This window comes from Saccopteryx leptura, chromosome 1, assembly GCF_036850995.1.
Source record: "Saccopteryx leptura isolate mSacLep1 chromosome 1, mSacLep1_pri_phased_curated, whole genome shotgun sequence".
Classification (NCBI taxonomy): Eukaryota; Metazoa; Chordata; class Mammalia; order Chiroptera; family Emballonuridae; genus Saccopteryx; species Saccopteryx leptura.
This window is the reverse complement of record NC_089503.1, coordinates 266,754,517-266,782,184: the sequence shown is the minus strand read 5'-3', so window position 1 is coordinate 266,782,184 and position 27,668 is coordinate 266,754,517. Positions and strand designations below refer to the sequence as shown.

Below are 27,668 nucleotides of genomic sequence, written 5' to 3'. Positions count from 1 at the left end.
GAACTCAAGTTCTGGAGAGCTCATCAGAATTAGAAAGAACTCAGAAAATGAAGAGGCATGTTATAGTTTAATGGAGATGAGCAAATACTGACCTGATGGGGCCCCAGTGAAGTCGCTTGTTTTCTTTATGCTTCTCATTTTTTTTTTCAAGACTTTTATTTTTTTTAATTTTTTTTATTCATTTTAGACAGGAGAGAGAGAGAGAGAGAGAGAGAGAGAGAAAGGGAGGAGCAGGAAGCATCAACTCCCATATGTGCCTTGAACAGGCAAGCCCAGGGTTTTGAACCGGCGACCTCAGCATTCTAGGTCAACGTTTTATCCACTGTGCCACCACAGGTCAGGCTGCTTCTCATTTTTTTTTTAACACAATGTGGTCCTCAATCTAGAACAAAAAATACCATTTTTGTTGAATATTATTTTGAAAAAAACTCAGGATTTAGAGTCTTAAGAACTGTGTTCTAATCCCAGTTCTACTGATTATAAGGTCCTTTGAGCAATTTACTAACCACCTTGAGTCTTAAATTACTAACTGGACAATCTACTAACTCCTTGAGTTTCCTTAGTTGCCGTGATCTGCAAGATGTTGTGAATAATGTCTGCTTGATGATGCTGTTGAGAGAATTTCATGGAATATTTTTCAATGCATCCAGCACTTTGCCTGGACAATATGTGGTCAGTAAGAGTTGGATCATGTCTGACCAGTGGTGCAGTGGATAGAATGTCGACCTGGGATGCTGAGGTTCCAGGTTTGAAACCCCAAGGTAACCAGCTTGAGCATAGGCTTATCCGGCTAGAGTGCAGGCTTGTCAGCTTGACTTCAGGGTCATCAGCTTGAGCACAGGGTTGCCAGCTTGAGTGCAGGGTAGCTAGCTTGAGTGTGGAACCATCAACATGACCACGAGGTTGCTGGCTTGAGCCCAAGGTCGCTGGCTTGAGCAAGGGTCACTGGCTGAGCAGGAGCCCCCCTGTCAAGGCACATATGAGAAGTAATCATGAACAAACTGATGCAACTATAAGTTGATGCTTCTCCTCTCTCTCTCTTTCTTTCTCGCTCACGAAAAAAAAGGGTTAGATCATGATCTGAATGTGGGCCAGGAAAAACAAAACAAAACTGGATCTGCTTCAGGTCTGAGCCTCATCCTCAGAAGCAGTGGGACTTTGAGCAAATTACTCCAACTCCTGGGCTGTCACTTTCCTAATCTGCAAAGTGAGAAGGTTGGGAAAATAGTCCTTAAATTTTTTATCCATGTTATTCTGTGAGTTTAGAAAATTGTTTTTATACAGCTGTATATCGCAAGTCTTTCAAACTAGAAGCACAAAATAATACATCCTGAAATTTTATATTTGACATTTTATGGTGTCAGTGTCTGCAGCACAATGACATATGACAGGTAAAATAGAGTCATTATATCATATGATACACTTTTTTAAAAGAAGGATTCCCAATGCCCCAGCAGAAGCTGTCCACAAATTGGAGGCTAACTCCTTTAGAAGGAAGCTTCCATTCTCACCTATAAATTTCTGGGTATCATTGTCTTAGCTAGATACAGCAAAGGGCTGGTGAAACCCCTTAATTTTAACCAGTTTCTCAACTTAAAGCTAGCATGCAACTAAATTTATGCTCAACTCACTGATTATTAATCATCATTGAATAAACATTCCTTTTGACATCTGCTAGCCCAAGCCTTAAGTACAAGACCTGTGCCAGTTCTGGGCCTATAGGCAGATATGGCAATAGCTGCCACAGCTCAGACAGATTTACTCCTGGGGTTACAGTGTACAGCACCAAAGAGGGCTATGTATGTGACTCAAATCACCCCAGAACTGATTTAGGATGGGCAGGACCCCCCTGAGGGAAATTGTTCTTTCACCAGACTCTAGTGAAAACCTCTGGTAAGCTTATTTGGTTCTTGGCTAAAATGCATACCTGACCCCACACTGTAAAACCAGAACAGGATACATTGTGGGAGGTGAAAATATCTCTCACTAGAGCAAGGCTGAGTTTTGAATAAGTTATTTAAAATTTTAGCAAAAGCTAGATTACACAACCAACCATTTGGTTGGTTACACATACCCCCCCCCAACCCCCAAATTTAATACAGAAAACTCTAAAGTAGGCGTGACAAGTGCAATGGCTGAAATTGATGGGACTGATTTCCTTTTGTTTGTTTTATTTGTTTTGTTTTTGTATTTTTCTGAAGCTGGAAATGGGGATAGACAGTCAGACTCCCGCATGCGCCCAACCAGGATCCACCGTCACGCCCACCAGGGGGCGACGCTCTGCCCCTCCCGGGCGTCGCTCTGTCGCAACCAGAGCCACTCTAGCGCCTGGGGCAGAGGCCAAGGAGCCATCCCCAGCACCCGGGCCATCTTTTGCTCCAATGGAGCCTCGCTGTGGGAGGGGAAGAGAGAGACAGAGAGGAAGGAGAGGGGGAGGGGTGGAGAAGCAGATGGGTGCTTCTCCTGTGTGCCCTGGCCAGGAATCGAACCCGGGACTTCTGCACGCCAGGCCGACGCTCTACCACTGAGCCAACCGACCAGGGCTAGTTTTTTTTTTTTTTTTTTAGGGTTTGGGTTTTTTTTTTGGTGTTTTTTTTATTTATTCATTTTAGAAAGAAGAGAGAGAGGGAGAGAAGAGAGAGACAGAGAGAGAGAGAGAAGGGGGAGGAGCAGGAAGCATCAACTCCCATATGTGCCTTGACCAGGCAAGCCCAGGGTTTTGAACTGACGACCTCAGCATTTCCAGGTCAACGCTTTATCCACTGTGCCACCACAGGTCAGCTGATTTCCTTTTGAAGATGTGTAGGAGGTGGCTCTGGGCTAAGGACATGAGAGACTAGAAGTGGAAGATGCCCCCAAAATACAGCAAAGGGGTCATCGTGTTAGAATTACAGGTAGAGGGCAGCAGCTTCCCATCAAGGGCATTTCTGATCACATAACAAGTCCAATACAGAAGAAATTCTCATCTTCCCTGCATAACTCTTTTCTCCCACAACCCCTGAATCTTTGCCTCTCTCGACTTATAGCATTTCCATCGGAAAATGGACTAGAAATTAAAAGATTCCTGACTCCAGCTCTGCTACTTGCTAACTGTGTGATTGTGTCACATTAACCTCTTAAGTCTCAGTTTCCTTATCCATCATATGGGCACAATGTGAGACCACATAAAACAAGGGCTCATGGCCAAATATCTACTGCAGTGATTACAGTACAGATAAACAACACACGGAGTGCCTTTCTCCTCTCGTTACCCCTAGCCATGGAAAGTGCTTCTGTAACAAGAGTGTGGGAGAGTGCCGGATGATGAGGGTAAGAGGCACACAGCTGTATTATTTAATTTCTACAGCAGGCACATAAAGCGGGTCTCACTAAGAGTCCCATTTCACAGACCAGATAACTGAGACTAACAGACCTGTGTTTTCTAAGTAGTTTACTTTTTCTTTTTTTAGTGTGCGTGTGTGCGTGTGTGTGCACGTATGCGTGGCCTTGCTGAGGTATGGGCAAAAGGGGAAGGAGGCTAGAGCCTATAGCTCCCATATTACCAGACGATCTCCCATCCGAGTATTGACCAGGCCAGACCCTGCTTAGCTTCCAGAATCAGACAAGATCGGGCACAGTTCAGGGTGGTGTGGAGGCAGACAGCATTTTACTTTTTTCAACTCTATTTTGAAATAGTTATAGAATGACAGGAAGTTGCAAACTTAGCAGCGAGGTCCTGCGTCCCCTTTAGCCAGCTTGCCCCACGCTTGCCTCTGACCTCACTGCAGCCCCAAGGAGGCTGTGCCATTCCTCAGGCACGCGCTGGGAGGTGGAGCTGAACTTGAGGCTGACCATCGGGGCCACGACGGGGTGGGGGTGAGGGTGGGTGAGGGGGCACTGCAGGGCTGTGATTGGGATAAAGGAATAAAGAGGTTGATTTCAGTGCCCGGGAAGCTTGTCCTAATGTTCTGATTGGAGACTTATGAGACAAGACAATAACCTTAAGGTTCCCTGACATGATTAGGATGCTTCTGCCTCCTACAAGGAAATTGGCCCTATTAATCCATTTGCCAGTGACTGCACAGACTCGCCAACTCAGTACACTATCCTCTAATATGCTAACTAAGCTCCCTACACCACAGGGTCCGGCCAGGCATCTGGTGACAAAAGGCTCACTGCTTCCTTTCTGTCCCTTTGGTTCATCAGCTGCGCCTGCCACATCAGTCACCATTCCAGGCCACGCTATCTGGAGCCGGCCAGGGTCTCCAGCTAACTACCAGCCCCTTCCCCACTCTGACTTAGGAGCTTGGAGAAGAAAATCGCTCCCATATTTCTTACCGCAGTATTTATTGGAGGGGAGCTTTTTCATCAATCATTAACAGCTTCTCACAGAGCAGGTTCCCGGGAGAGCACAAACTCAGCCCTTTTCCCTCAGCCCAGACACTTCCCGTAGGGCCACACTCTCCTCACGACCGTGCTGATGCCTCCCAAATGCTTGGCCACTGTGGCTTTTCCTGAGGGCCATGATGTCCTGCGGGCCAAAAACCCTTCTGGGAAATTAAATGCACCCAGCAGCCCCACCCCCAGCTGTCTCATCTTCTCACTGCTCCCTAAGAGATTGCCTGTACACGGGAAGGCCACCGTTCTGCGGCTGCTGCCTCTGAACCTGGCCCACAGCCCGGAGGCACACCCTGGCTCATGAACTGAGGAGGTCTGGCTAATGGCAGAAACAAAGAAAACTTGTATTCCTTAAAATAACAAAGGAGAAATGTTCCCTCTGACCCCCATTACAAGAAAAACCTTTAGAGAGAAAGCACCCCGCTCAGCAGCAGTAAGGTAAAAGGTTAGATGTGGACAGAGTGGTAATATATAAGCAGTGTCTTAGTTTTCTGGTGGGAATACTTAACAATTTAAGTATGTTTCCCCAGGAGGTAATCTATCATATTTGGTCCCATTTCTTCCTCCAAAAACTGAATCAATTTATGATGTAATGCCCAGGGGAGAACAATCTTCTGGAAACAAAGTGTCTTTCTGGGGACAAGGTTGAGGAAAACATCTTAATATTGTTACAGCCTTGGCCTGGTGGTAACAGCTCTTAACTTGCAGAGATGGCAGCCTTAGCCAGGAAGGCGGCAAGATGTCCAGAGGACGTAGGCCTCCCAAGTGTTGGGGATATGCCTGCAGTGGTTTTCCTCTTGGAGAAATTAAGAACATATATCTATGTGGACATTTACAGGACACTGCAGGATACTGGGCACGTCCTTCAGGGACGCTGATTGTGCTGCTTGTTCGTGTAGGCATCTCAGTGCGGATGCAGTCCTGACTTCTAGTTTAGACAGTGTTTCTCCTGGCTTCTTTCCTGCTCCCAACCCCGTCTCCTAAAAAATGTTAGAGAAGAAAAGGTAACATCAACACTCACCATTCACTTAGAGAAAAAACAGATGCAACTCAGAGGGTCTGCGAGAGGCCCCGATGGCTGCAAACCCCGCTGTGGCTATCAAGGTCAAGACTCCTCCAACTAACCTTGTACAGGAGCAGCTGATAGGGACCCAAAAGGCCTGGCCTCCTCAAGCACCTCGGTGCCAGGGGAGGAGACAGCAGAAGCCCATGGGACAGCCCGCAGCTCTAAGAGGGGGGCCTCTGATCTCTCCTCGGCTTTGTGGGAATACAGCCCACAAAGCCCTGCGGAGAAAACCACTCTGGTTTCTCTGAAAAGGTGGGAACAATAATAGTAAGCCTGCCTATGTAGTTCTAGAGGGAATACACAACAGTACATTAGAATGGTGTTTTGTATGTTTTACTGCACAAAATGTGTATTTCGTATTTAGGTTGCAAAAACATTAAAAAATAAAAGGTGGAGGGTCAAGCCTAGAGCAAAGGTCATGGAGTTAAGTAGGCGGGCCTCCAGTTTCCTTTGCAAAGGAAAGCGGTGCTATTTCTCCGAGGAAAGGAAGCCACAGTGCAGAATGAAGAGGCTCAAATTTGGTTGCAGAAGGTATATATTATGTTTAATCCAAAAAGTAAGTTTACATAGGTAAAAAAAATAGACCCTTCTGCTCTCACAGGGTTTAAAAATAAAAGTAGAGTTTAGATCAGGAGTCTCAAACTCAACTCAGCATGTGGGCCGCACTAGGTCTACTAAAGGCAACTGTTACGCAACACTTTTCTCACTGCAGTTGAAAACAAAAAAAAAATCAGTACAACAAGCACAATCGTACATGCAGTTTACTCAGTGTCACAAAACGACCAGAAACTGTAGTTCGCATCACAACTGCTGTTAACTAAGCTAATATCTAGCTAGGATGCTAGAGAAATGAAAAATACAAGTAGGCCCCTAGGCTTACTTAATTTTATCCAAAATATTTTGAACTTCGTGGATTAGTCTGCGGGCCGCACAAAATTGTTCGGCGGGACGCATGCGGCCCGCGGGCCGCGAGTTTGAGACCCCTGGTTTAGATAAACCAGTGTCCAGTTATTCCTATGCTACCCAATGAAAGAACACCTTTTAAATTTGAAAACTATTAACTTAATAGAAAAATTTTAAATAAAAAATTGAGCCTGACCAGGTGGTGGCGCAGTGGATAGAGCATCGGACTGGGATGCAGAGGACTCAGGTTCGAGATCCCGAGGTCGCCAGCATGAGCGCGGGCTCATCCGGTTTGAGCAAAGCTCACCAGCTTGAGCCCAAGGTCACTGGCTTCAGCAAGGGGTTACTTGGTCTGCTGTAGCCCCCCACCCCCGGTCAAGGCACATATGAGAAAGCAATCAAACAACTAAGGTGTCGCAACAAATTGATGATTGATGCTTCTCACCTCTCCATTCCTGTCTGTCTGTCCCTATTTATCCCTCTCTCTGACTCTGTAAAAAAAAATTGAGTCAGGTTTTACCAAGAAGTTTGTACTCTGCTCCCCTTCCCTCTCTCGTCTTGAATATTACACTCACCTCTCAACAGCCTGAGAGCCTTGGGCCTCAGCAGTCCATTCAGTCACTCAGGGAGGTCTATTTCCCACATTCAGGCACACTGCAGGGAAGTACGCACCCCTCCTTCAAATGACTTAAGTTCAGAACATGCTGGCCAGGCCTGTTGATGGGAATAGTTGGACTTTGTAGAAACCTTTGCATCAATCTCTAGTGTTTTTAACTGAAATTCAAGATGCAGGTACGACTTAATTTGTAGTGTTTATTATATGGAAAGTTAACAGCCAATGAAATAACCTAATGGTTTATTTCCAGTCACACATCAAAACATTCGATGAAAGTTAGAATTTTATATTTCAAAGGGAGGACCTAGGAGGCGGTTTTAGTCTTTGCTACCATTTTAAGAGGCTGATTGCTGGGCTTTAAAAAAATGTATGTTCTCACTATTCTTATGGCACAAACCAAGAGCCTATTGGTCAAAAGTGACCATAAATTTCAAGTTATGATTGTGATAAATTAAAAATGTATTTCGCCAGGGTCATGAAGCACAATGGTGCATTACAAAATAAATTACCTTGATTGTGCAGCATACTGTCTCCCCATTGACCCAAAGGGTGGGAATACAGAACCTCAGTGGGGCTGGCTGGTCAGCAAATAATGTTGGGAGTCGTGGTCATAAAGGAGTCATTGACGCTCAATCAGGTGGTTTCTTCGGGGGCCACAGGAGGTGACCATCAAGGGGGTTTCAGTGCATATTGCAGGGTCTGGTATTCCTAGAATTCTCAGATTCTTAGTGGTCTTTTAAAATGTTTAAATACTTAAATGCAAGCCTTTATCAGTCTTCTGGGACCTCTGTAGAAGTTACTTACATTTGAAGTTACTATTGTCGGAGAGAAGTTCATTTTAAAAATATCAGCAAAAAAAAAAGTAGTCTATTTAAAAGTATTTACCACAAATGGAATTCCTTAAGACAAATATGTTTGTTTTTTTAAAATACCACCTGCAAGCTGTAAATATGTGTTTTAATTTTTCCCCACAGTATTTACTTTGGCTGTGACTTCTCCTAATATTCAGTTGAACAAGGGCTAAAAATTGTCAAACCAAATTCTTGTTTGAGAGCTGAGCTCTCACTACTGCCAGTGTGAGAGAAACACACACGTGGGTTTAGGGAATATGTTTTGTTTGTTTTGGCTGTGACATAGGGCAGAACAGTTTCCATCCCATTCGAATGCATTCAAGAGAGTTTGAAATATTACACAATAAAAGTCATTCATTATATCTGTCTCCTTTCCTTTCCAAAAACAAAAATGGCTGCCCAGTTCCAAATCGACACAGGGGGCAGGAAGAAGGGAGTCACAGGGTCACTGGAAGTCGCCCAAAACTAACACCAGGTTTTTCAGGTTTGAGTTGGGAATACTTCTGAAATCTTCACTCCCAACATATACTTAAAATAAGAAAAGACTAGTCAGGATAGATTAGAGCTCTGCTGTGAACAATTAGAAAACAAACACATTGTCCACGTCCACATGAGACATAAAATCACATGCTTTACCTCCAAGTGCCTGGCATCTGAACTAAACTTACTTGAATCGCAAAGTCCATTGACTTACTTTCTCTATGAAGATTCAACAGTTTGACACCAATTTTATATTGGAAAAAAAATTATTTCACTGGTTGGACAACACATTTGGAAGAACCTATTTTTGCAAACACCTGATGTTACTTAGCAGTTATTTGAGAAACAAATGACATTTAATTCATGCTTACCCATATACATGCAGGACACCAGAAAATTGGAAACGCAGGTTCTTTTTAAATGGCAAAGATAGAATAGCCACTAACAAATCACTAAATTTAACACTGCAAAACACTAACAAGGTAGAAGCAACGTTTTTAAGAAGCAAATTTTAAGTGGATGAATAAAGCCATTAGATGCAATAAATAGATGCAATAGTGATCTTTACATTTCAGGGCTTTAGAATTCACACATAAATACACTTTTAAGAATTTGAAACTTTATTTTAAAAAGTACATAATTTGAATCTTCTTGCATTACATCTAAATCCAAAATGCCTGTAGTTGCCCCCCCCCCCCACCCCCACAGGCCACTTTTTATCACAGAGACTATAAAGTAAACCGTTTACTCAGACGACATGTACACCACGGACAAATGAGAAAAAGAATTGAAAAAAGCTGCTCTCCACTGGTCTTTGGAAATTTTAAATCCCAACCAGCCCTTAGAAAATGCAAACTTGCTTTTTTCTTTAATGTGTCTTCTTTATTTTCCCTTTTCATATAAGTGATACAGAAGCAGTTCCAGAAAATCCTTGCTTCCCAATACCCCCAAATTCTCTAAATTCTTTCTAATAAATCTTAAAATTAAGGTCCTATCAGACCGAGTATAACCCTGGGTGACGCTGTGGGACAAAAGTATGTATCAGGAGAATGGCAAGTAACTACTCACCTTCTCACTAAAGCTAGTATGCCACTTGTAGTCTGCACCATGATTTCACAAAAAAGCAGAAAAGCATCAGAGAATGTATAAAAACAAACAGTAATAAAATGTTAGACACACTTGAAACTGTTAGGCCCAAGTACATGAATAATTAGTCCATTCTAGAGCCAAGTCAAGGCTATGAAATAATCTTCAAATAAATTTAAGACAAAAAATGCCCACTTTTTTATATGTACTATGACTTAGTACAATTAAATCGCACCCCAGTACTGCTCACTTGCTCTAGGGGCCCATGCCCAGAACCAACCCTCAGACAGATAGCAAACCTGTGTGGAACTAGACAGGCAGCAACCTTCAAGGGGGCAGGTTTCTTCACACATTATTGTTTTAAAAAATTTACAAGCCCTACTCTAGTTTCCAATTCATGCTTTCTCTAGATGTATTCATAGGTTAGAATATAAAGGGGAGAAAACTACTTTAAAAACCAAGTATGGCCTGACCTGTGGTGGCGCAGTGGATAAAGCGTCTACCTGGAAATGTTGAGGTCGCCGGTTCGAAACCCTGGGCTTGCCTGGTCAAGGCACATATGGGAGTTGATGCTTCCTGCTCCTCCCCCCCTTCTCTCTCTCTGTCTCTCTCTCTCTCTTTTCTAAAAATGAATTTAAAAAAAAATTTTTTTTTAAATTAAAAAAAAAACAAAACAAAAAAAAACCATGTATGAATGAAGCCAACTTACCATGTCTAGTCTCAGTAACAATGAAAGGGTGTTTGGAATACAATGTGTCTTCTGGGTCCACATTTCTCTGAAACTCCTACCAGTAAACTCTGTTCAAGTGTCCCTTCTTCCAGAAAAATATAAACCAAACTTACCTCCACCTCCAAGGCTGATTATAATCAGCCCCTCTGTAATAATCCTGCCCCCTTAGAGAGAACTGAACCTTCTGAAGGCAGTGATCACATTTAGACATTAATGCCTGGCATACATATTAAGGAGTCCACAATTTGCATAGCTAGGATAACCTGGTTGTAGGGAAATTTTCCCATGTTAAGAAATAGTTCTCCTGCAAATAGAACTACCTTATGACCCAGCAATCCCTCTACTGGATATATACCCCAAAACCTCGGAAACATTGATACGTAAAGACACATGTAGCCCCATGTTCATTGCAGCACTGTTCACAGTGGCCAAGACATGGAAACAACCAAAAAGCCCTTCAATAGAAGACTGGATAAAGAAGATGTGGCACATATACACTATGGAATACTACTCAGCCATAAGAAATGATGACATCAGATCATTTACAGCAAAATGGTGGGATCTTGATAACATTATACAGAGTGAAATAAGTAAATCAGAAAAAAACAAGAACTACATGATTCCATACATTGATAGAACATAAAACGAGACTAAGAGACATGGACAAGAGTGTGGTGGTTACCAGGGGTGGGGGGAGGGAGTACGCAGGAGGGAGGGAGGGAGAGAGTTAGGGGGAGGGGGAGGGGCACAGAGAACTAGATAGAGGGTGACGGAGGACAATCTGACTCTGGGCGAGGGGTATGCATCATAATTTAATGATAACCTAGACATGTTTTCTTTGAATATATGTACCCTGATTTATTAATGTCATCCCATTAACATTAATAAAAATTTATTAAAAAAGAAAAAAAAAAGAAATAGTTCTTGCCTGACCTGTGGTGGCGCAGTGGATAAAACATCAACCTGGAATGCTGAGGTTGCTGGTTCAAAACCCTGGGCTTGCCTGGTCAAGGCACATATGGGAGTTGAAGCTTCCTGCTCCTCCCCCCTTTCTCTCTCTCTCTCTCCCCTCTCTAAAAAAATGAATAAATAAAAATAATAATTAAAAAAAAAAAAAAAAGAAATAGTTCTCAGCCCTGGCCAGGTAGCATAGGTAGTTAAGTGCATCGTCCCGATAAACCAAAGTTGTCAGTTCAATCCTCCCCATCAGGGCACATACAGGAATCAACCAATGAATGCATGAATAAGTGGAACAACAAATCAAATGTTTCTCTCTCAAAACAATAAAAGAAAATTTTTAAAAATAATTCTTAAATGCTAAGACTACTTTCTGACATTTTTAAGTGACAATTTTTATACCAAACTAAACTATAATAAAACCTTAATTTATGAGAAATGAATCAGACTTGTTAAATTTTTAAGCAAACTTTATTTTGAATTTTAATTAAACTCCATTTTCTTACTAGTAATATTGTACAATACTCCAAAAGATAATTTTTTTTAATGACTGACCTTACAGTGACTCAGGTTGATAATTTAAAATTATGAACAGTAGCAAATCAGTTTACCAGAAGATCAGGCTGAGTGTATAGGTACCCCAAGGATGTTAGTTTCCTTACCATTATTTCTGATAGCATATTATTTATTGACATTTTGTCCTACGTGGTAATGCAGGTCTGGGTATAATTGTAGGCTCCAGATAGAACTGGATGGTCTACTGGCCTCTACCTCATAAAAAGAACTTTCAACATTTACTACGACAGATTCACAGTACATTTTTTTTAATTTTTAATTTACTGTTAACATGTATTCAAGTGTTTCACTCAATATAACTCCCTTCCCCACCTCCATGTCCCCCATTACATACCCTTTGCCTTCCTTCCTTTAACTCCCTCCCCCCTTCCCTCTGGGCAAGATAACAGCAATCCTGTTATCTGTATCTGTGTTATGTATATATAGTTTTACTAATCCCTTTACCTTCTCTGATCCCATCCTCTCATCCCCCTTCCTTCTGACAGCTGACCCTCTGCTCCCTGTGATTCTGCCTCTATTCTGTTCCTCAGTTTACTTTGTTAGATTCCACATATATGGGAGGTCATATGATATTTCTTTCTCTGCCTGGCTTATTTCACTTAGCATAATAATCTTCAGATCCATCCATGCTGTTGCAAAAAGATGTCCTTTTTTTTTCAAAGCCACGTAGTATTCCATTGTGTATATGTACCACAGCTTTTTAATCCACCCGTCCACTGATGGACACTGGGCTGTTTCCAGATCTTGGCTATTGTGAACAATGCTGCGATAATCATGGGGTACAATTCTTTTTTTGAATCAGTGATATGCTGTTCATCCTAAAAGTGGGATGGCTGGGTCAAAAGGCAGTTCCATTTTTAATTTTTTGAAGAATCTCCATACTGTTTTCCACAGTGGCTGCACCAGTCTGCATTCCCACCAGTAGTGCAGGAGGGTTCCCTTTTCTCCAAACCCTCGCCAGCACTTATTGTGTGTTGATTTTGCAGTACATTTTTTAAAGAAACTTTCTTTTTTTAAGATTCTTATTTATTGATTTGAGAGAGAGAGAGAGAGAGAGCAGTGGGAAGCATCAACTCATAGTAGTTGCTTCTTATATGTGCCTTGACCAGGCAATTCCAGGAATTCAAACCGGCAACCTCAGCCTTCCAGGTTGACGCCTATCCACTACACCACCACAGGTCAGGCAGGCTAAGCTTTCTTATAGTAATCAAAATGGTATGATGTTGGTCTATAACAGACACATAGATCAGTGGAACAGAATAAAGTCCAGAAAGAGACCTACATATATAAGGTCAACTTATTTCAATAAAGGTGCCTTTATATGATAATTCAATGAGAAATGCATAATCTTTTCAACAAATGATTTCCACTTAAAATACCCTCCCCTCACACAATACAAAAAAGTTAACTCAACATTGATCTAACACCTAGGAGCTAAAACTATAAAACACATCTTAGTGCCTCTGAGTTAGGCAAAGATTTCTTGGATAGGACACAAAAGCATAAACCATTAGAATAGAGAATAAAATTGATAAATCAGATTACATAAAAATTTCTATATTCTCTTCAAAGACACTGCTAAAAAAATAAGATTAGCCACTGATTGGGAAAAAAATATTTCCAGATATGTATTCAATAAAGGTCTTGTATCCAAATACATACAAAACTCTTTGAACTCAATGAGACTACAAAGAAAGCATGAGCAAGAAAGAGTTGACTTGACATTTCAATAAAGAGGATTTAAGGACAGCAAACAACATAGGAAAAGATGCTCATTAGCAAAGTACACATTGAAACCACAAGGCTACGGCCCCACATCCTACTAGATTCCCTAGAATGAACAGGATGACCAGTACTAAGTGCTGGTGAGACTGTGAAGTGACTGAAACAAGTCTGGTGCAGGTAAGAATGCAAACAGTGCAACCCCTTGAAAAAGCCAGTTTCTTTAACAGTGAAAACATATCCCAATGGCACATGACAGGAATCTCATTCCCGGGCCTTTACCCAAGATAAATGAAAATGTGTATTTAAAAAAAATTTTCCATGTGACTGTTTATAGCAGCTTTATTGGCAACGGCCAAAATTATAAAAACAATCCAAATTATCCGTCAATTGGTGAATAAACAAATGGGTACATCCCTAAAATAGAATACTACTTACCAATCAAAAGAAATCAGCTACTTATGACATGTGACACTGATGTATCTCAAAAACATTTTCCTAGGTTTAAAAAAGCATATATACTATATAGTCCCATTTATACATTATGGGAAAGGGAAAACTATAAGGACAGGTGTCAGGTGAGCAGCTGTGAGGGTCCAGGGTTGGGGGGGGATTGGCCACAAAGAGGTAGGAGAACACATCTGCTGGGTGATGAAGTGCTCTGTTACTTGACTGTACTAGTGGTTACAGGACGGTATGAACTTGGCAGAATCCAAACTGTAAGCTCAAAAAGGGTCAGCTTTACCACAGGGTTATTATACCTCATTAAACCTGACCTAAAAAGAAAAAGCTCTTAGCCCTGGCCGGTTGGCTCAGTAGTAGAGCGTCGGCCTGGTGTGCAGGAGTCCTGGGTTCGATTCCCAACCAGGGCACACAGGAAAAGCGCCATCTGCTTCTCCACCCCTCCCCCTCTCCTTCCTCTCTGTCTTTCTCTTCCCCTCCCACAGCGGAGGCTCCATTGGAGCAAAGTTGGCGCGGGTGCTGAGGATGGCTCTGTGGCCTCTGCCTCAGGCGCTAGAATGGCCTTGGTTGCAACAGAGCACCACCCCCTGGTGGGTGTGCCGGGTGGATCCCAGTCGGGCGCATGTGGGAGTCTGACTGCCTCCCCGTTTCCAACTTCAGAAAAATACAAAAAAAGAAAAAAGAAAAATCTCTTTCAATATAAAGCATAAATTGGGAGTTACTCATTTTTTCCTGTTAGGCCAAATCTAAACCTGACCCCTAATGCTGTTTAAGTACCGGGGTTGGGGGTGGGGGGAACGGTGGGAGGGAATGGAAGCCAAGTGGCACGAACATGTGGGAGAGTAAGAAGTCAAAGAGGCTGAAACCTTGATGAAAGGGCTTTGCCAGTGTGGTGTGATTCATAAAAAAGAACTTCATAACCATTTTAATTTCAAGGAATTTACCTTACATTTTCGCACAAGCCCAGTGCAGCATAATTTTCAGTAACAGCCCTGGCTGGTTGGCTCAGTGGTAGAGCGTCGGCCTGGCGTGTAGAAGTCCCGGGTTCGATTCCTGGCCAGGGCACACAGAAGCGCCCATCTGCTTCTCCACCCCTCCCCCTCTCCTTCCTCTCTATCTCTCTCTTCCCCTCCCGCAGCCAGGGCTCCATTGGAGCAAAGATGGCCCGGGTGCTGGGGATGGCTCTGTGGCCTCTGCCTCAGGCGCTAGAATGGCTCTGGTTGCGGCAGAGCTACGCCCCGGATGGGCAGAGCATCACCCCCTGGTGGGCATGCCGGGTGGATCCCGGTCGGGCACGTGCGGGAGTCTGTCTGACTGCCTCCCTGTTTCCAGCTTCAGAAAAATACAAAAAAAAAAAAAATTTAATAATAATAATAATAATAATTTTCAGTAACAAAAACATGAAGACAAGTAGCATGCATTAGGAAAGAAATGACTAAACTGTAAATATCAAAATTATGTAATTCTAAAAGACTGAAGAGCAGACTAGGGCTCCCGTTAAGACTGAAGGATACTCATGGTATTTTGCCGAATAAAGAAATCAAGGGGCAGATCGGCATGTATAGTGATGCCATCAGAAAACAACAAATCCCACAGTCATGTTTGCACAGGCACAGGTCTAGCAGCAGCACACTGATTAACTGTGCTGGCATTTCAGAAAGCTGGGGAAGGAAGGTGCGGGGTGCTTGCATGGGGTGGGAGAAAGTTTTTAATTTTGTGTTGTTTTCTACTTTATTCAATAGCCACATATTACTCCTGTAATAAAAAAAGGCAAAAAATATATATATATGAGGAAAGGAGGTAACCGAGCAGCAAGAGCTGCCCTGGCTTTAAAGTGACGAGCACAGGAAACACTAAGGATGCCATGCTGCCACCTTCTGGAACCAGCATGACTCTGCAGAAGAGGGTCTAAGATCACCACAGTGAGAAGGGAAGGCCAGAAAAAACTCTTCTGGGGCCAAGTTTCTGATTGAACCACAAGTGAAAAGAAACCATTAAAAACAAGCATATCAAATACAGAAATCATAACTTTTCACAAATATTATGATGCAAAATGAGAAGTAAAGGATAAAACAGTGCTCATATTGCTTTAATTTCTTAGAGCTGATCTTTTTAGGAAAAACGGCTGTTTGTTCTTTACAGATTTCAACAATATTTTCACATTGAATGAAACACGGTGAAACCAACACTAGTTGTAAAGTTTCTCTGTATTTTTAACTGTAGATGCTAGAAAATGAGAACTTTACATTGGGAAAATTAAGTGAAAAAAAACCTACACACCAAAGTGTTACCCTCATCCTCATTAGCATTTTTTGAGGAATAAAACAAAGCACATGAAATTTTAAAAATGTAAAGAAAGACAAATGAGATTATAGCTCATCATACAATTGAAAGGGGAAAAAATAATCACTTTTTGAACTTTCACGTTAAACAAAGGAGAAAATATCTTACATTTCTCGGAGTTTTTTTTTTCAATTGCCAAAACCAAAAAGTGTTATATATAGTTAATTAGTTCTTTTTTTCCCCTTCTTTTCGGTGGTTTGTTTTCATTGGTATATATTTGCCCATCACCCTAAACTATAAAAGGGGGGAAAAGTCCATAAATAATTTACGTGTGAAGATAAAAAAGAATTTCAACAATCCACCCTTCAGCAGAAGCAGCCAGGACCACTGCGACTGTGAATGTGAAATGCATTAGTCTTCTGCAGCAGGGGGCCCAGACCCGCTGGTGCCCGAACAGCCGGCTTCTGTCCGAGGGGCAGCTCCCTCCGCAGGAGCCCTCTACCCTGCCATGTTATTTATAGAGGGCTCTCTATTTGTTAACAGGTCTGTGCATCGCTGAGAGGCAGACTTTATGATTTACAGGATTCCAGACAATTGTTTAATGACCCCATGATTTATATGCACCTTCACAAATTCCCGGTATATAACAATTTAGACTTTCAAACTGCTCCTACCAAAATGGCAATAGGAGAGATGGCTATGGCATGACTAGGAAATCCGAGCCAAGTGACAGTGCTTGACATTTTGAAATCAAGTTAGACCGGCTGGAAAATGCCTTGTTTAAAAAAAAATCAGTAACCTACCGAGATGCTTCACATTAGTAAACTCATTTTCTGGGGTCTGGGGCTGCTTTTAATAAGTTTTTAGATTCAAAAAAATTTTTTTAAGAAGAACCACAGTAAATCCCAAATCACCTGTGACTAATCTGAATAATCCGGGAAACAAGTCTTCAAATTAAACTGCTGTATTTCCCCCCAAAACCAATCATCCACCTCTACCCCACAAAGCATGTAGGAATCTTGTTTGAAGATCAAATTCTTTCACATTAGTTATTTATCAATTATATTTTCATTCTATAATGACAGATTTATCATACAGGGTGAAGCAGAAGAGGGTTTAAACATGGAGTTCATTCTTGTATTTTATTATTTTCCATACAAACAACTGTAAACTACTTTTGCCTTAACCTGCATCCGGTCACTGAAAGACTGTCCCGAAATCCTTTGGTTAAGATCTGATTTTAATCAAAGTAGTAAATATTTCATTTGAGACAAATAAAGCAGGTCATTCATTTAAGCTTCTCATAACTCCAACCCAAAGAGAAAACAAGTTTTACAATTTTCATCTACCATAACTGTTAAAACTTTTAACCAGTTTTGTAGTATCTTTAAATAAAAACACACTTTTTAAACAGCTTTCCACCTTATATTAACCTCCAATTTTCATAGTTACATTAATAATATCAATTTGGTTAAAAAAAACCCTCTTCTCATCCAGCTGTTATAAAAGATGCTTTTTCTTTCTTTTTTTTTTTTTTTTTACACAACAGACCCTAAACCTCTGGTGTAAATATCCACTAACATAAAATAAAACTTGAGAGACATAGAGTCTAAAAACAATCCTTTTTAGCAAAACTAATAAAGCATTTGCCATTTGGGAAGAGAAGGTCATATTTAATAGAATATTTTCTTTTTGAATGATAAAGAAATTCATTTATTTCTACTTAAAAGCAGGTTCAACTCAGGATTTTACTTGAAACTTTTAAAGCAGTGAAGCTGAACAAACAACAGGAACTGGGATGGAAGAATCTTGTAAGCACGGACAGTTACCTTCTCTTGACAAATGTTCTGCGGGAAATGCCGGTCATTGCAGAAGTCCTCCAACACAGCTAACACTCTTGATGTCATTTAGAGCTTTCTTCCTTCTGGTTGAGAAAGATGCTTCTGTTTTAGCATTTTGACTTAGTAGCTTTAGTGTTCACCAGCGCAGATGTACAAAAGCTCCTCCTCCTCTTCCCAGGTAAACCAGAACTGGCTGCAGAGCCCACCCTGCTCTCCTGATGTGCTGTGGAGTAGGGTACACACTGCTTTTGTCTGAAAGACACAGTTTTTTCTCTGGGAGACATACTTTCAAATCCTCTGCTGTCACATGTATGCATTGTTCTCCTTTTGGTTCTTTGGGAAGGGCCGGAAGCGGGAGGAAGTGGAAGTGAAATCCATACAAGCCCTTCATTTTCCAAATATTTCTGCAGCCTTGTGCTGCGTCTGACTTTTGTTTCCCTGTTTGTTCTCTGAAAGCTTTGCTCTAGAGAGTCAGACAGATCTTTATACAGTTCAGAATTTTCCAAACTAATTTCTATGGCACTGTAGGAAAGCTGGTGAACTCCCTGGTGCCCTAAGTGTGAACTCTGACCATCAGACCTACACATAGGGCTCCTTCCATGTTTCCCTCCACAACTCAGGCCACTGCCACTTCCTCCCAAATCCTCACTTTGACTTTTCTCTTCTTTTATCCCATCAGTTAAGACACCTTCTGAACAATCACATTCTTTCTGTAAGCCAGACATCAACCGTGTGGCCTGCAGCCTTTCTCCAGCCGTTACTAAAAAGTCATCTTGTTCACACTTTTTACCTCCTGAAATTTTAAACCTCTGAGAAAGGTTTTCCATATTTTGACCAGCAGCAGAAAAGTCCTGGGACTGCGTCATAAAATCAGATAGCAGACCATCTGACAACACAGGTTCTCCAGTCACAGAAGCACAAGAAATAGGACTGTTTTCATTCTTGGTCCCAGTTTTTAGGTCATTTTCACTTTCCAACCTCATTTCTGCTTTCGGGATAATTTTATCTGAGTGAATTCCCACAGTATTTCTATTTGAGTCCTGCTCAAGAGTAGCGTTAATAAGTGAAAAAGAACTTGTTGTGTAAGAGCTGCAGAATTCAGACACATCATCTTTACTCAACTCCTGATTTATATGCAAAACTTCTGAGTTTTGAGGAAAAGCATTCTTCCTTCTAGGAAGCTTCATTTCTTCAAGTTCACCATTTGCACTGAAGTCAACTGTGGGCATGTAAATAAGTTTGTACATAATTAAAAAGTAACCATAAAAATAAACCTTAACAAATCAAACACAGGTGCCAGATGGTGGTCTGTTTTAAGCTTTCAAACATCACAACGGCTCAACATGTCCCACTGTACTTGCCCTACCTGTCATCATCCTTTCTCGCTTAGTGCTTCCCCAACTGACAAGTTAAGAAAATCTGCAGTTAATGCATGAATTAATAAAGAACCTGACCTTAGACCAGGAAAACACAATGGCACCTGAAATTGCTTCCTCAATTCTAATGTACTTCCCACACCACAAGGTCAATTAGCACAAGGCAGCTACATTTCCCATTTGCATAAAAATGAATTAAAGAAAATGGGCCACAACTGCTCTGAAACTTCTCTATCAATGTTTCTCCTGAAACAGAGACAAGGAAACCTGGAACTCTGGGGGATTTAAGGACTTCGCTCAAAGGGTACTTACTCCCTGAAGACATTCAGGTCTTATGCCCTATGTTAAAAAGTTAAAATAAACTGCACTGTACTCTCAAAGAGCCACCTTTGTTTCAATAGTCTGAAAGTCTGCCCCTGTGTGCCTAAATCACTGACTAAAGCCATCCTCCAAGAAATGCATGCCCTGTGGGGCCAGTCATGTGTTCTCAGCACACTGTGAGACTTTGTAGGTGAATACAATCATAGGTGAAAAAAACAACAGGAAGATCTTTCAGTTACATAATACAGCCTATGTGTTCTTAGTCTCAGTACTATATTACATACCATCTCTCTTGTCCTCTCAGATAACAGTTTTTACTTGATTGGTCAAACGTAATAAAAATGTTCTAAACAAAATCAAAACTGGCAGACATATAAAACATAAGCTGAATAAAAAAATCTAAAAAATGTTTCAATTTGAAAGGTATAATATCTATGATTTGGGTCATGCAAAGCTAGAGATTAACATAGAGTAGGGTCGTTTCAGTGCCACCCAACTAATAGTCACTGGGCTTTTCATACAACTTTAAAAACACATTTATGTATTGTTCATGAAATTAACACAATAAAGGGAAGTAGGGGAGAGGGACAGAGGCAGCAAGAGAGAGAAAAGTTTGGAGACAGGAAGGGAGGGAGGGGGGAAGGGAGGGAGGGAGGGAGGGAGGAGGGGCGGGGGGAAGGGAGGGAAGGAACTGCTTTAAATCCTTGTAACAATTGCTTATAGATTTAAAAAATTGTTCCAGGCATTTTAAAAAACAAATTCTCTAATAGAAAGCAAGATGGGAAACACACATTAACATTATTTTAAACATCTTTAGGAAAAACTCTTTAGGAATTGTGGATATAATAAACGTAAGACTTAGTTTCTGGTCTCAAGGGGAACGCAACTTGCAGGGAATGGAGGTGAAGAGATCATCATGAACCAGGTGGAAAGGTGTAATGTGAGCAGGGTGGTCCTGAAAAGGCTGCCAGCACAGCTAAATTTTACAGGACAGCAGCAATAGACCAGATTAAAAGAGATGGGGTGGCCAGCCTGTTCCACGACAGACCATGTAAAAAGCGAGGGTGACCTGGGGCTGGAGAACCCTGTGTGTGACTATGGGGTGGTGCTGTGTTTGTTTAAACTTCTGTGCTTTATCCTGAAATTAAGAAGCAGGAAGTAGCCAAGAGTTTATAATGGCATGCACCATATTCTTCCTTGACCCTACTATAAATCCTATAAAATATGTTGCAAAGGGAATGCAGGCCATAAACATTGGATGACTGACAAAGGCAATTATTCTAAAAATGATTCTACACAAAATTAACACACCAGATGAACACATATTCATATTATTTGTAGCATGATTTAGTCAATTTAAAACCTAGGCATTACAAACTGGATGCAACTCTGATCTAATTTTTATCTAATCAGGCTATCAAGCAACTTCATCTTTGCTTTTAAACAAAGCTGTCAAGGTAATCGAATTCAACAGAAGACGCTCAGTCATGCCAACTGTACTGAAGCACAGGTCAGTAAATTGTTGTCTTAATCCATGTAAGATATATCTAGTGTTGAATAAACACCTCATTCATTTTTAATGATGGACAACACCACCCAAAAGAATTCATTTTACTTTAACAAAGTGTTTTAAAAAGAAAAAGAAACAGGATATAAAACAATTACTTTCCTTAAAGTGATATACAATATCAGAGTCTGCATTTCTCTGAGGGGAGAGTCCAGAGTGCCCTTCAGAGTTGAAAGAGGGTCTAGGGGACCTAGTAGCTACACACCACTGCTCCTTTACATTCTCACGGCAGTATCAAAAGTTTCTGCTTTTATTTAGTTGCAACTGACACTGTGAATGGGACAAAGGGAAAAAGAGAGTGAGTGAAACACAACAAAGAAGAGAAGAGACAGAAAGTAAACACCAGGACAGGGACAAGAGTACCTGAGCACGTCCTGTGGATGCTGGGGACCAAGGGTGACCTCTCTGACACCTCAGGCAGCTCTGGAATGGGACTCAGGAGCGGCTTCTTGGAAGCAATGTCTCTTTCCCCATACACGTTCTGAACACCTTTCTTTCTCTTTGCTTTTTTCTTTCGGCAGCTTTTTAAAACCTGAGAAAATGTTTTCAAACACTGTAACTGAGAAAGATGTAGCACCATATGGAATTTTGACCCTTTAATTTCTATAGAAACACTTAAGACCAGTTATCTCATTTAAAATTTCAGAGATCTGAGTTGGGGTAGGGGGCTAGGTGCCTTACATAAATAAAATACACAGCAAAACTCAATTGACATATTGTAGCATAACGTTCTGTATTTCCACAAAGCATTTCCCAAAATAAACTCTGGATAAGTCAAAAATAGATTAGCTAGAGCAGCAGTTCTCAACCTGTGGGTCGCAACCCTGGCGGGGGTCGAACGACCAAAACACAGGGGTCGCCTAAAGCCATCGGAAAATACATATACAGGTTGAGAACCGCTGAGCTAGAGAGATTGGACAGACTTAAGATATGAGATACTTGTCACTAAGATGTAGTTGGACTGACTCCGGATTAACCTGGAAGGAGCTGTCTTCAGGAAGCTATGGGAGGCCGCTTCCAGATGAGGATTTGGGTACAGAAACAAGAGGTGTGTACATAAAATCTGAAAAGAACACAAGGTGAGCTGAACTGATCCAAACAACAGAAGAGTTCATCAAAATTAAAATAAATAGATCAATATAAAACGGATCTTTAACGAGCACAAGATCAGGGACAAAGGTTGGTAAACATGATAGAAAACATGCAGGTTTCTATAAAATCTGAAGACTGCTTTAATAATAGCTGGAATGAAGTATTAAATTTAATTCTGACTGCTATTTCAGTAACTGAGAACTAATGTTCCAGTTTAAGAAAAAGTTTCATACGGAAAAAAACTTGAGGAAAACTCAAATACTGTATTGGAAGAATAGATTATGAGCAAAAAAGAAATATATTCAGTGTGATCATATTGGAGAGAATCAGACTTTGGGTTAGCGAAAAGAACGTGTTTAATAACAATGCTTCTTAGAAAATAGAATCCATGCACACATTTACATGGTTACCACTATGTGCAGGTAATAACTTGCTAGGTGTGAAACATAAACATACTGTATGTGATTTCTGGGAGCTCCCAGTCTAATGGTAAGTAATAGTAATACAGACCACGGCAGACTCTGCAAAGGCCGAGAAGATGGGTACCTGGTCCACGGGAGGGGTTCACGGCGTACTCCACAGAAAATGTAATGTCTAAGTTAAGTCTCAAACACACAAAAGTTGTTTAGGCTGAGCATGGACTGCTGCTGCTGCAGAAGGGCTTTCCAGAGAAGAGAGCAGCGCCCCCCAGAGTTGAGTGGGCCACACAAGAGCTGCATGCAGCAGTGACGTGGTGGACGCATGCGCCACCGGTGGCTGCTGAAGCTAAGGAAGCCAGCTGGAGCCTGAACCACAAGAGAGTAACAAGTGACGTCCCATTTCAGAAATGTGTGACGACAGCATAGAAACGGATGGTGTGAGAGAGCGAATGATTTTCAAGAGAACATAAGTGGCCCTTGAGATTATCTAAAGAGATCCTATAAAAATGAAACAAAACATTCATGGAAAAATAATTTTATAATAGTACAAGATGAATGTTCCTCTTGCTGATTTACCATATACATTTAACATTAAATTCTGTTAAAAGTTCTCAGTATAAATAATCTCTATGTACTTTTGGAAAATGCTGGGTTAAATATTTTTCCATGAAACCTTTTTTCATGGAATTTCTGTTCAATATGGAACAGCTGGGAAAACGAAGGCAAGAGAAAATCCTAGCTCGGGCTCCAGGGATGAGTTGCACAAGAAAAGTATTTGACCTCTGGTACCAGAAGCCTTCTGTTAATATCCTGAATCTGCCACCTGACCAGGTGGTGGCGCAGTGGATAGAGCATCGGACTTGGATGCGGAGGACCCAGGTTTGAGACCCCGAGGTCACCAGCTTGAGCACAGGCTCATCTGGTTTGAGCAAAACCTCACCAGCTTGAGCCCAAGATCGCTGGCTTGAGCAAGGGGTTACTCAGTCTGCTGAAGGCCCGCGGTCAGGGCACATATGAGAAAGCAGTCAATGAACAATTAAGATGTCGTAATGAAAAACTAATGATTGATGCTTCTCATATCTCTGTTCCTGTCTGTCTATCCCTCTCTCTGACTCTCTGTCTCTGTAATAACTAACTAACTAACTAACTAACTAAATAAATAAATAACTAAATAAAATCCTGACTCTGCCACTTAACTGCTGTAACTGCAGACAATTAACCCACCTCTCTGTGCTACTTCTCATCACATCTTCAAAATGGAAATCACAATGGAACTGGAATTAAATAAGTTACCTTAGGTGAAATGGCTCAGATAGGGCTTGATCTAAGTAAGAGTTATAGATAAGCTAGCTACTCCTGTTCTTTTAAGTTCCTTCCTACTACTTTGAGGACTATAATGGGGGAAATACTTTCAACATAAAAAATGATAATCTTGTTATTATTTACTATATGACATAGGCCTACATGGTCAGTTAATATACTGTACCCAATGTTATCACCTCTAAAATAGTTTCATATGTAGGAAAAACCACCTTCTAGCAGGATTCTGAAAATCTTTGTCTAAGGTATCACCAACACTTGCAACAGCGCCTAGTACATACTGGCTCCTCAGCAAACACGGACAGATGGATAAATGAAAGAGAAAAAAAGGTACAATTAATTAAACTTCATAAAATTGGCTAAATATCATGAAAGATTAATATCCATGGTTGTGGGCCAAGAAAAGGATACCACCCAAATAGAAAGATTAAAGCACCTGTCGTCTGCCATGAAAATCCATTTATAGTATATTGCCCATGCAATTGCCTTTGCAATCTGCAAAGGCTAGGACTTTAACAAAACCTGAATTTAAGCCAATAGAAAAACCTTACTTATATGGTAATAAACAAGAGGCCACATGTGATTGGAAACCTGGGGAAGGCAAGTGGCCTAGAAATGGTTAGGTTGGTTCATGACTTGGAGCAAAGAACAACTGAATGTACGACCCTTAGAGTGATTCCATTTCCTCCAGAATCACTAATATTGCCTCTCGTGCAACAGAACTAAAGCTTATCTTTTATTTCTACCATCAAGATTTACTGGGCAGCTCTCCCACCTTGCAATGCCCTTTCCAGTGTGCAAACCAATCACAGGAATAAAGTCAGAGAAATGGTGGTGTGAGGGGTACTCCCAGTCTCTCCCCTTGAAATTTCAACAAATTCAACAACTAAACACAGAGAAAAAAACCTTAGGAGCACCTGAAATTTACACACACCAAACAAAGGTATGACTGGGTGAAAAAGTGGCTGAATATATAAGACGGAGGGCAGGGCATTTCGCTTTCCGCACTGATCTGAGGTAGGGGCACTTTTGTTTGGAGCCCAGCGAAGAGGAGAGACTGAACTAGTGGGGATAGAGCTGAGTTAGGGTAGGCACCCAAACAAAAGAAAGATCACACCAGCTCTGCCTGAGATCGGGGGGGGGGGGGCATGCACACAGTTGGTGGAATCCACCTAAACACCTAAAGTTACCAGCAGAGGGTACCCACGTAGGCCGGCCCCAGCATCTTTGTGCATTCCCAGCTCCACGATCACCGGCAAGGGAGCGAGCGGGCGGGCGCGTGCACAGGCCAAAGTGCTTAGTGCAAGATTAACAATGTTGGGCACCTGCGTGAGCACCAGTGTCTTTGTGCACTCCCAGCTCCACGGTCTCCAGCACAGGATACACGCAGGGACTGGAGGGCTTAACCCGAGAGTATCACTAGGCACCTGCATGAGCACCAGCGTCTTTGGACACTCCCGGCTCCAGGTATCCAGCGCCAGGTGCCCATAGCCAAGAAGCTTGGCCTGAGACTGCCTGCGCTGGGTGCCTGAGCAGGGGTTACAACTGTCTGTGTGCATTGCTGGAGTCATGGGAGCTAAACACACAAGTGGCCTGTCACGGTCTACCAAGCAGCGCAAGCAGGAAAACCCCCTGGAGATTAAAACCACAGTGCGCTGAGGCATGCTAGATATGCCCATCGGCCATAGAATTTTGCCAAGTGCCAGAAGGTACTTGGTCCTTGTCTGTGCCCAGCCCTGCCTGCTCTTGCTGGTGGCTCTGGTTGCCACTGCTTCCCCAGAACTATGCTTTGAGTGGCGCTGGTGGGGGGGGAGGGGGGACCTGGCTATGCATAGATTCCCTTGCTATGAATGAGGACAGTGGCTGAGGTGGACCCCACAGTGAGTCGCCAGGCTGATAGCTCCAGTGGGAGGGACTTGAGGAGAGGCGCCTGGAAAACAGACTACCATTGCTAGAGCTATACAGTTCCAAAGCCCTAACAAGCCCTGCCTGCCAACTGGACTGAGGCCCAACCTGTGTCTTTGTCACAGCAACACATCAACAAACCTCTGCCCAAGAGGCCCACATGGGCAAAACTGGTAGTAGAGCGCCACCTGCTGAAAAAAAAGGAAGAAGCTACCTCTCAAAACGAGGAAAAAAAATTTTAATGCTTTTTCTCATTTTTACTTCCTTTTCTTTTTTTATTATTTTCCTTTTGAACTGCATTATCCATAGTTGTTACATTTTTCATTCTTGTTAGTTGTGAGGGTTTCATTTCAGAAACCTTTACTTCTGTTTTTTTTTATTGATATTTCTCTTTGTTTTGTATTTTGTTTCCTGCTTGTTCTTTCTGTCTCTTTATTCTCCCTTCTCGTTTCTTCTCCTTTATCTTTTTCTTTTTCTTTCTTTTGCTCTCATCCGATCATCATTTATGAGCAAATTATTATATTTTGAACTCACATTTTCCTTTGTAGCATTTTGCCTGTTTTTGACTTTTCTCTCTCTTTAGTGAAATGAGGAACTCTCCTCAGTTCCTGCTCCTTGTTCTGTGTAGCTTTTATTCCACTTATCATTATAGAATTTTCATTTTTCACTGTATTTTTTCAACTTTTATTTTATTTTCTTAATGATCTCTTATTAGTGTTATTAACAATACCACTCTCAAATGCCACTAAGAAAAAAGAAATCAAATATCATGGATACAAAAGACAAAGACACAGCTCTGGTAGATATGAAAAAGCTATAGAAAAAAAAATCCAATTATGTGGAAACCTTCAAAAAAAAAAACCCAGGGAATTCAAAATTAAAATCCTAAAAATACTCAGTGAAATATAAGAAAGCTCTAAAAGGCAATTTAGTGAGCTCAAAAAACAATTTAATGAACAAAAAGAATACTTCATCAAGGAAATTTAAACTATAAAAAGAAACCAAACAGAAATGAAAACCTCAATGCATGAACTGAATAATGAGGTGACAAGCTTAGCTAATATAACAGGCCAGACAGAGGAGAGAATCAGTGGCATAAAATACAGGCAACTAGAGACACTACAGAGAGAAGAGGAGAGAGACTCATGAATTTAAAAAAAAGAAGAAAGCCCTACAAGAATTGTCTGAATCCATCAGAAAGAGCAATATAAGAATAATGGGTACATCAGAAGGAGGAAAGAAAAAGGAATGGAGAACATATTTAAACAAATAATTGATAAGAATTTCCCAAGCCTGTGGAAAAAAATAGACCCTCATATCTAAGAAGCAAACAGAATACCAAGTTACCTTAACCCAAACAGACCTACTCCAAGGCACATCATAATGAAATTATCACAAACCAATGACAAAGAAAAAATCCTCAAGGCAGCCAAAAAAAAGAAGACTACAACATATAAAGGAAGGCCCATTAGGTTATCATTAGATTTCTCAGCAGAAACTCTGCAAGCCAGAACAGAGTGGACCCAATATTTAAAGTACTGAAAGAGAGGAACTTCCAGCTGAAAATACTATATCCATCAAAGCTATCCTTCAAATATGAAGGGGAAAAAAAAAACATTCACAGATATAGAGATAAGTGAATTTATCACCAGAAAACTTGCACTACAAGAAAAACTAAAGGGGGCTATCCAACCAGAAACAAAGAATAAAACAAAACA

General features: G+C 41.4%; 1 protein-coding gene across 7 annotated transcripts in view; it reads right to left on the bottom strand.

Moving 5' to 3' along the window:
• Window positions 1–15,900: 15,900 nt before the first annotated feature.
• The window catches only part of CDCA2 (cell division cycle associated 2), a 53,714-nt gene continuing 41,946 nt past the window's right edge, over window positions 15,901–27,668 (bottom strand). For 6 of the 7 annotated variants that reach the window (XM_066351990.1, XM_066352007.1, XM_066352024.1 and 3 more), the window contains exons 14-15: window positions 21,578–21,746; window positions 15,901–19,169 (exon numbers count right to left, since the gene is read on the bottom strand). In XM_066351990.1, coding sequence (XP_066208087.1) covers window positions 18,058–19,169; window positions 21,578–21,746 — 1,281 coding nt within the window. In that variant the 3' untranslated portion in view covers window positions 15,901–18,057. The remainder of the gene's footprint in view (window positions 19,170–21,577; window positions 21,747–27,668) is intronic. The other variant, XM_066352041.1, reaches the window with a different exon arrangement.